The following is a 10,643-nucleotide window of genomic DNA, read 5'->3' as shown; positions in this document are numbered from 1 at the left end:
GGTTTATGGACACGCGGATCAAGATGACCAAATTGACAAGATAATAAGCAAAAATTAGTAAACGAAACTTAAAGAAGATGATTGAGTGGTATTAAGAACAAGGTATCCTGAATTGTGATGACGCCGTGAACTTGAGTCTTCGGACGAGAGTCCTGGCTGAGATTGAGGGCACAATGAAGAATAAACAATATTAAAAAAAAATTAGTAAGTGTTTCAAATGCTTATTTGCTAGTCGAATTCAGAATGTCCCTACAATGAGAGTAAAGCTCTCTATTTATAGTTGAGCTATTGAAAACATGATCCACGAATTACGCCCCCTTAATGACAAATATGAATGTGTTACACCCCGTATCTTCGAAGAGCACTTATCAAATTTGAAACATAAGTACGTTGAGTTAGGGTTAAGTAAAACCACTTTGGAATATAAGAAGCAAGCATGATCAAGTACATTTAATGAGTGAAGGGTGTATATAAGGTATACCGGAAGGTTTTATAAGGAAATAAGTGGAAGAAATGAAGTAGTACGACTTTGGAGAAAGGATGGGTAATGTTTGTGTGAAAATGTTGGTCTAAATTGGGGGACGAATATCTCTTAGCATATGAAGTGTTTTGGAGTGAACAAAAGCCTAAAATGAAGTTCGTCGAGTCTAGTTTCCAACGCAATAAACTGCTCGTCGATAGGACATCGGAGTAGAGAATTATGGACGTTACAAGTTCGGGTGACGAGTAGAAACGCATCTTTGCGATCGCTACAAGAAAATGCTACGGTGAACCCGACCCGAATTTGACCCTATATAAAGGGTAATAACCCCTTTTTTTCATCAGATTTTGCTAGAAATTTCTAGAAATTAAAGAGAGAGAGAGGCGCAATCACAAAGTAAGCAATTTTCAAGCGACGGAGTATTAATCGAAGCTCGGATAAACGCATGGATGTGATTCTAGTATGGTTTTGCGGTGGATTCAAGGTGGATATTGAAGATATCGCGGTTTTAACAAGAATAAGGTATAAATCTCCTATTATTAATGTTAATTTTGGTTTATTTACGGAGATAAAGTCGTTAAATAATTATATAGCGAGTTGGTTGGTTGTGGAAATTGGAAAACATCGTGTGGGATGTTTTATGGTACATATTGGTGTTGGAAATGATGTTATTGTCGTTGTTGTTGTTGTTGGATACTGAATTATAATTTCGGGCTAGGCATATAAATAGGGGAGATACTGTCGAAATTTTAGCACATTCTAGAAAGAGTTAGTTTGAGGGCTTAAGACAGGCCTATAAAGATGAGTCTAACAATAGTATAAATTTTCTTGAATATAGATTTATGATCCTGGGAGGCCAAGCGTGGGATAGTTAAAGTTAAAGAGACCGAAAGGTATGTTAAGGCTTGTCCCTTTCTTTCAAAGGCATGATTCCGATGTTATGACTTCATAAATGTTTCCATATCTTCCTTATTTTCAAAATTTAGATGTTTATGACTCCAAGGCATAATTCCTTTCCTAATAATTCATAAATGTTTTCCAAAATGTTCGTATTTTCTAAATCAGAGATTTATGGCTCCGTGAGCTCTTATGATAACAACGATGGACCTGTTTTCATAATCATAATGATGATGTCAAAGATGGGCATATTTTCTTACGATGATTATGATGATGATGATTCCATGTTTAAAGGTTTCAAGTTTACGATTTCAATGACGATATGAGAATGTTGGGCTATTTCTTGATTTCTCAATTTTATTCATGGATGATGACTATTTTTAAAGATTCCAAAGTATATGAATTGATGCCTTATGAGATTTATGATCCTATTCTATGTTTTCTCTTGATGTTATTCTTCATTGATAGTCTCACCTTATAATAATTGTTCCTTCAAGGTGAGACAAAGCGACCATGATTATTCCATAATATAATCGGAGGTTACCGACCTTATGTCACTCCGATAGAGACATAACTTTCCTTGGGCTCTCCTGTATGCTACTTATATGATATATGTATATGATATATGTATACGTATATAGGGAATATGGGGAAAAAGGGAGTGGCGCTATAGACGCGCGACCACACGATCGGTTGGTGTAACTTATCATCCGGACATGGGATGCACGGACGCGGGACACGTGGTTAAATGGATCGGGCCGACGTTTCTCGGCATATTTTAAATATATGAACAAAAGCATTTTTTCAAAGAAAGCTAAGCATGCGTGGCATCCGCCTACCCAAGAGGCACCTACGTATGTGTTACTCTTTTTATCTCACGATGTGCTCTATATTTTCACTCTATTATTAGTCATACTTTACATCCCTTACTATGTTACTATTCATGCCTTACATACTCGGTACATTATTCGTGCGCGTCCCTTCTTGTGGGCGGCGTTTCGTGCCCGCGGGACCGGGTAGCTTCGATCGGACGATCCATCGCGATAGGACCTCCTCGGCGGCGGTCGGTACGCTCGGGTGATGCGAGCTCACACTCCTTTTGGTATGCTATTCGGTTATGTACATATACGGGTACGGCGGGGGCTTGCCTGTCGGTTCTGCGGTTGTACTCCATAGAGGTACAGCCAGACGGTGATATGTAGTCGTGATGTTATGCAGCCTCGTCGGCGTTTATTTTGTTGTACAGTATATTTGTGTGGTGGCAAATCGGCTCACGTTGTTATTCTCAGTGTTTATGTTTATATGTATGCGTTGGCCGTGAGTTCCCGGTACGGTGTCTTTTATGTTGATTATTCGGGAGACAGTACAACTCGATTCTGATTGTGTATGGGCCCCGGATAGTCGGTGAGCGATAAATGCAAGTATAGGAGTGCTTGGCCGGTGGTGGTCGGGCAGCACATTGTTCTTTCCGGTTTGGGTCGTGACAGAATGTCTGCAATAATGTGTAATAATATCTGGATGAAGTCCCGGGATCTTCCGTAACGGTCGCCTACTGAGCTTCCTCGCACATGACCGATAGACTGACACGGTTCCCAGATCCTCGTAACAATTCGTCTTAGGTGGCTGTGAACCAAACTAGACCCTTGACGGGTCAAGCGTGCTTGTTCAGTGTCTCTCACTTGCTGACTCGCGTCTGATCTGTCGCCTACTGCCACGTGTCAACATTTATTGCGACTACTTGGCTTTTCCGGATTTTACCCAATACATGATTATTAGATGCCAAGAACTTCAAGAAGCAAATTGTTTTTAGCTTTACTTCTACATTTTTTGCTACTGCTTGAGCTAAGACCAAATAGTTTTGATAACATATACCGGTGTAACAGTAAACGTTTGTTGATGAAGTAATTGCTTTATTATTGTTATTTTCCTTTTGTTTGAATTGATAATATGAATCCTTTTATGGGTTGAGACATACAAAATTAGATATTTGAATGCTAAGAAAAAGATCAATTTGACTATTAGAAAAAGATCAATTTTATAAATTTAGCGAATTCTTATGACAACGCCAAGCCCGGACACATTGATTAGTAAGTTTTAAAATAATTGAAGTGGATGCTGTTATTTGTTTAAAATCAATAATCATGCTTATGGGACATAAAGTGACGTATGTATTTGTTGATCAATACACTGAAGCTATATTTTAAATACCAAATTTTGGCAGACGTGCATAACTAGATAATGTATCTTTGTTTAGCCAACAAGATGAGGTGATTCATTTGTTCTAAATTGTTCTTTAGATTGTAATATTCATCTTTTTGTTGTTTTTCTCGATATGAGCCTAGCAAAATAATGGTTCTGATCTTTCTACTTTCTTCACCAGTTTAGTACTTCTTTCTGCACAGAGGGACAGAAATGGCATAGAATGGTCTTGATCTAAGTTTGTCTAAGCTTTGTAACAACAGGTTCAACAGTTTCTGAAACTTTTGTACACTACTGCAAAAAGAAAGCTTATAATACGGGTAGGTTTCATCGAAGCAAGTTGAACTATGTCCTAGAGGAGTGAGCAAAAGAATGTACCATGTTGCAAATACATATTTCATGATCCTTTGAATATTGTGTACCACTTTGTTCCTCAATGTGGGTACATTATATAAAGCATTATGCTGTGGATCTTTAATCACCTTGATGGTATTACTTCTTTTCAATAATCCTTCTAAATGATTGAAACAAGTATGAATTACCTCAGTGTTGAAACAAGTAATTCTTTTAAATGTACAAATAACACAAAACAAATGTGTTGGACAAAATGCATTAGAAAACCAACTTGGACAATCTTAAAAGCTGTTTATATTTATCAGCACTCTTATTGCAACTAATCTCTATAATGGATGTTTATGAAAGTTTACAGGGGATTGAGTATGATACAGCCATGATAATACTACCTTTACCTTAAGAAAAGGAAGAAGAAAAAAGATATAGCAGTTTGTGCACCACATCTTATGTCATGACGTTCATATAAGAAAGGAAGAATGACTAGATATAGAGAAACTTCTCATACTGAGCATCAGTTCCATCATCCCACTCCACTTTATGTCATAAAGATATCACCAGGAACGTATATCACTTGTAACGTTGTTTTTAAACTGTAAATGTGCAAAACTTTCTAATCTCCACCAAGAAATCCAAAGGAGGGTGCCTTTGTTAGACTAAAGAGAAAAAATAACATGAACAAGTGACACGTTTACCAATAATCTCCACATGAACAAACCCCATCCTTGAAATGGTGAAATCGGTTGATGTCTCTGACTAGAATTTCTCTATTTGTATATTTTGAAATGAGCTTCGTGAAGGAGTGACAGTCTTCACATAACCTCAAGTTCTTACTAATCCTTATAGTCTCTCCTTTACTGCTATTTATCAACCCAAAGGCAACTGCTAATTTCTCACTGTGACCTAACAAAATACGTTCTTTCTCCTCTTCTTCAAGATCATACAGCACGATTCTTGTGTCCGGCACATACCCATTCTGTTTCATTTCCGTTGATAGTTTTAGCAACAATGCATGACTTTGCTCGACGTGCATGTTAATTTCGTCAACTGACTGGATAGAGTAGACTTTCCTCTTTACTTCAATCCAGCTGCAACCAGACACTTTGCGCAATCCTTTGGCTTCCAAAAGCTTCCTTATTTGTTTTACCTCATCCCACATCCTAGCTTCTGCATAGATATCAGCCAAAAGTACATAATTCCCAGCATTTGTGGGTTCAAGCTCGAACAACCTTCTGCTTGCCCTCTCTGCAAGTTCAACATTACAATGAATCCTACATGATCCAAGAAGAGAACCCCAAACTTTGGGTCCTGGTTCAATACGCATATCTTGTATGATTATAGCTGCTTCTTCTAACTGATTGGCTCTTCCAAGAAGATCAACCATGCAAGCATAGTGCTCCACACTAGGGTACATCTTATGTTCTTTCGACATTGAATCAAACAATTGTTTGCCCTTCGCAACAAGCCCTGCATGACTGCAAGCTCCCAACACACTTACGAATGATATTGGACTTGGTGACACTCCATGTTGAATCATTTCTCTAAAAGTTTCAATTGCTTTGGCCCCAAATCCATGTATACCATAGCTTGAAATCATGGAATTCCATGCAACAACATCCCTCTTGTCCATGAGATCAAAAACTCTTCGTCCCAATTCTAGAGCACCACACCTTGCATACATCGTCACAAGGGAACTCAAAACGGGCAAAATAGAGTCGAGCCCTTTTCTAAGTATATATCCGTGTAATATCTTCCCTTGCTCCAATGCAGCCAGTGCAGCACAAGCTCGAATAACACTAACCATCGTCACTGAATTCGGCAACAAATCATAGTTCATCATCTCCCGAAAAACCTCCAACGCCTCAAGAGTTTTTCTGTTCTTCGCATAACAGCCAATCATCGCACTCCAAGAAACCAAATTTTTCTCCGGCATCTCAGAGAACACACTACTCGCATTGCCTACGCAACCAAACCTCGCATACACATCAATTAACGTCGTCATAATATGTACATAACTCTCATAACCATGTCTCAATAAGTGCCCGTGAATTTCCTTCCCCTTCTCGAGCAATGAAACCGATGATTCACAAGCAACACAAGCTTTCAACACGTACGTATACGTGAACCTATCCGACACCATTCCAACGCGATTCATCTCTCTATAAAACTCCAAAACCTCTACACCATGGCCAGCTAATGTCAACGCCCGAAAAAACGCGTTCCAAACGAAGATAGTTCGGTTGGACATTTTATCAAACACCTGGCGGACACAATCAATAGAATCCAATTCGGAGAACATATTAATAAGTTTAGTAGCCAAAAATGAATCTTGTTCGAACCCATCATCAATAAGTTTACTTTGAACAGTTAAAGCATCAGAGAGAGAGCGCTTCTTTGAGCAAGAGAGGATGAGCAACTCGTAAGTACGTTGAGCGGGATTGGGTTCTTGAAAAAGGAGTTGAATGGCTTCTTTAAGCTGTCCTTTTTTGCATAAAGATTGAATAGAATCGTTATAATTATTGCAAAAATTTGTGGGTTTGGTGACAATGTTGGTGTTAGTTGTAGAGTGGCAAAAGGCGATAGAGATGGGGCGATATGAATAACAAGAAGGGAAGGCATTTTTTTGGTGTAAAAAGTTTAAGGGAAGAAGGTAAGGTTGAAGAGATGGAGGCGTTTGAAGTGTCCACATTTATACATCACAACTTCAATTTCCGGCAATGGAGCTAAATAAATTCTGCGGTTTTCCACTTCCAGTTAAATAACTTTGACAGACCGGCAGGGTAGGTTCTTTAAAAAAAAAAAAAAAAAAAAAAAAATAAACCAATTGGGCCAACAAATAACATCCGTCCATGCGGGGCACATTAAACATTTTTTTGCGCGGATTGCCCTTCTTTTGGGGTGGTCTTTAAATTTTGCCCCTCAAATTTGTGATCTTTAAATTTTGCCCCTCATATTTGTGATCTTTAAGTTGTGCCCTTCGCTTAGAAAGGTGGGCGAATACATGAAGTTCTGGGTTCGAACCCCCGCTCAAGCATAAAATAAAAAATAATTTCGCAAGGCGATCGGGAGAGTGTATCTTGGGATCCGCATACAATCTTTAAGGAAAAGCTAAAGTTATCTTAGGATCCGACATAACTAAAAGTCTATCCCATAAAGGCGAGAATTTTTCTAAGACATAATTTAGTTATCCCTTATGGGGCGAGAATTTTAGTTAAGACATAACAAAATTATGCCTCGTAAGGCAAGAACTTTTCCTTAAGGCATAGAATTTGCCTTATAAGGCAAAGTTTAAGTTATGCCTTAAGGAAAAGTTCACCTTATGGGCATACTTTTAGTTATATCTTTGGGGCATACTTTTTAGTTAAGGCATAACTAAAAGTTTACCTTGAAAAGTAAAAAAAAAAATATATATATATATATATATATATATATATATATATATATATATATATATATATATATATATATATATATATATATAAGGCAAAGTCTACCCCTCCCGGACTTTTACTTAAACATAACTAAAAGTCCGCCCTCTCCGTACTTTTAGTTAAACATAACTAAAAGTACACGAGGAGGGGCATAGAAAAATTTAAACTTTGCCTTATAAGGCAAACTTTTAGTTATGCCTTAAGGAAAACTTACGCCTTATGGGCATACTTTTAGTTATGTTTTATGGGATACACTTTTTAGTTAAGGCATTACTAAAAGTTTACCTTGAAAAGTTAAAAAAAATATATAAATATATATATGGCAAAATTTCGCCCCCGGCGGACTTTTAGTTATGTTTAACTAAAAGTACGCCGGAGGGCATACTTTTAATGGGCAAACTTTTATGCGGACCGATAAACTTGTGAAAGGAAATATCAAAGTTATGCGGACCGGCATACTTATGCCAAGTACGCCCATAAGGCATAAGTATGTCGGTCCGTAACTTTGGTAATTCCTTCACAAGTGTATGCCGGTGGGGGCATAGCGAATTTTAAACTCTGCCTTGCGAATTTTTTTTTTAAATTTTGACTGTGTGTGGGTTTGAACCTGGAACCTATGGGTTTTAGCCGAAGGGCAAAATTTAAAGATTTCAACTATGAGGGGCAAAATTTAAAGACCACCCCAAAAGAAGGGCAATTCTGCGAATTGCCCCACATTAAAAAAAATTTGCACGATTGGCCCAATTCGGGGGTGGTCTTTAATTTTTGATCCTCAAATTGGTTGTCTTTATTTTTTCGCCTTCGCATAAAAACTCTTTGGATTTCGGGTTCAAACCCCGCTCAGTCAAATTTTTTTTAAAAAAATTGAATTCGCAAGGCAGAGTTATAAGGCAAAATTTGTTTTAAGGTAGCAACTCTCCCTTAAGGTAGAGAACTCTACCCTTAAGGCAGAGTTTGCATAAAACCTTGCCTTGTGAATTCTTTTTAATTTTTGACTGAGTGAGGTTCAAACCAGGAACCTCAGGGTGTTTTCGGTCATTTTTTTAAGCAAAGAGAAAAAATTAAAGACCAATAATTTAAGGGACAAAAATTAAAGACTAGTGCCTTTGAAGGACAATCCGCGCAAAAAATTGGGTATGTTGTTATTGTTGTATTATCAAAATTCGAATCAAGTATCTCAGTCATTCCACCTAGAGGGGTGGGTGTTCCGCTGTTCAGATTGGATATGAAAATGTTTTCGAATTAAAGAAATTACAATTCCAATAATGGTTTGGATTGAATTTTTTAAGTTAAGCTTCAGATTAATAGATTTGGATATTTCGAATTCCTGGTTCTGACTATTGAGCTTTTAAGGTAGGCTAATTATTAGGAATGAAATTCACGTGTCTCAGTTTGTGTTTTAAGAGGCGGGGGCGCGAGGTGAGGCGTTTTACGCAGCACGGGGCAAGGCGTAAGCCCCGAGACACGGGGCGTAAGTCCTATGGATGTACGGGGCATATGTCTCATAAATGTTCAATTTTATAATTTTATTACTAAAAGATAAGCAAAAATAAAATTTTCATTAAAAATTCTGCAAATAAATTCAAATCAATTACCAATAATATTAATTACAGTTATTGTTTGAGAAAGGTAACAAAACAAAAACTTATAATAGCCTAGGTAATCTTTAGAGGAAAAAGGGCCAAGAATATCTCTCTACTTTCTTTTAATGATTAAAAATATCTTCCGTTACAATTTTGGATCATTTATGTCACTACTGTTATGAAAGTTACCAAATATATACCTGACGGAAATCCACATTAATTCAAATAACCCGATTTCATAAAAAATAACGTGCTCCCGTATTTTACCCGTCTCAACCCAACTCCTAAAATAACTCATTCTTAATCCAGATGGCTCATTTCAGTCCAAACAATTGTAATCGTTCATTTATCAGCTTAACTTATCTTGATCTGCTTAAATTTAGTCAGGCCATTTGACACTCATACCTGCATTGTACACAATATTTCCTCCTGCACTACTACCCATCAAGAAAATTTTAAAGAAGTCTACGAGCTCTTTCCACAATGGATCACCACCATTAATAGCTTGATCTTTAGCTCATCATAATTTAGCTTAGCTCAAATATCATATTCATCGTATTTAGCGAAGTGGAAATAAATACTATCTTAAGCGGTCGCGCGTACAAAAGTGTCACATCAAAGTCAGAGGGGCGGCGGAATATACATCGCCGGACATATATGCACATATACAAACAGGAGGGCCATTATGGCCACCATAACATACGGGACCGCATTCAGACGCAAATCATGAACAAATCGAACACACATAGGACCCACGACCCACAAATATGACTACAGGCCTCTACAAATCAAAACAGATCATATGACGGGACAGGGCCCCGCCGTACCCCAAATAATCAAATATACAAAAGCATAACCAACACAGAAGGTAGGTACCAACATATGGGCTCCGGACCAAAAGGAGCACCCTGTAACAGCAGAATGTGTGGCCTACCCTGGCAGATCACGAACCTCTGTACCTGCGGGCATGAAACGCAGCCCCCGAAGAAAGGGGGTCAGTACGAAAGATGTACTGAGTATGTAAAGCATAAAGTACAAAAATCCAAACCATAACTGAAATGAAGGGTACAGAGAGAAAATACCGGATCAAAGTATCGAGTAATCATGTATCAAGACACATGTACATAATGCAAATAGAAAATCATGCATAAGCTCGGAACGTGGTCACCACTCCGACGCCGGTGCCACAACACAAAGATACTCCGAAGGTTTCAAATCTCCGTACAAACCCCGAACATATCATATCACACATATCATATCGTGACATATCATGTCATCGGAACAAATCATATCATCAGCCATATCACAAAGATAACTCCATATACGGTAACCGGCCCTATGGCGAGGTCTCGGAAACCGCAACACAGAGATACTTCCGAATTTATCATAGTGCGCACGATCACAAACCGGCCCGGAACCGGCGAACGAAATCATAGTATAGGCACGAGCAGAGTAGTGCGAAGCCATGCAAATACATAATTAAATTCCAAGGATCGACAAACAAATACATATACATATTCATATTAAGATCGAAGGCTTAAAGTAAGCATTGGGTCCGTCGAATTAATATACAAAAGTTGAGAGCCTTTAGATTTATAAAACTTTCGAAAAATACTTCTTAACTATTCTCTCGAAAATTTAGTGTCGTTCACATTTAGAAGCTTTCATATCACTTATGGAACAAACCAGACGGAGTCTTAA

At 38.0% G+C, this 10,643-nt stretch overlaps 1 protein-coding gene across 1 annotated transcript; it reads right to left on the bottom strand.

The window, feature by feature from the left end:
• Positions 1 to 4,202: 4,202 nt before the first annotated feature.
• LOC132042729 (pentatricopeptide repeat-containing protein CRR2, chloroplastic) lies at positions 4,203 to 6,700 on the bottom strand. Its single transcript, XM_059433258.1, has one exon. The coding sequence runs from the start codon at positions 6,615 to 6,617 to the stop codon at positions 4,620 to 4,622; it is 1,998 nt and encodes a 665-aa protein (XP_059289241.1). The 5' UTR covers positions 6,618 to 6,700; the 3' UTR covers positions 4,203 to 4,619.
• Positions 6,701 to 10,643: the final 3,943 nt, after the last annotated feature.

The sequence above is a fragment of the Lycium ferocissimum genome, unplaced genomic scaffold, assembly GCF_029784015.1.
Source record: "Lycium ferocissimum isolate CSIRO_LF1 unplaced genomic scaffold, AGI_CSIRO_Lferr_CH_V1 ctg1758, whole genome shotgun sequence".
NCBI classification, from domain to species: domain Eukaryota; kingdom Viridiplantae; phylum Streptophyta; class Magnoliopsida; order Solanales; family Solanaceae; genus Lycium; species Lycium ferocissimum.
The sequence above is the reverse complement of the archived record's forward strand: the minus strand, read 5'-3'. Positions and strand labels throughout refer to the sequence as shown.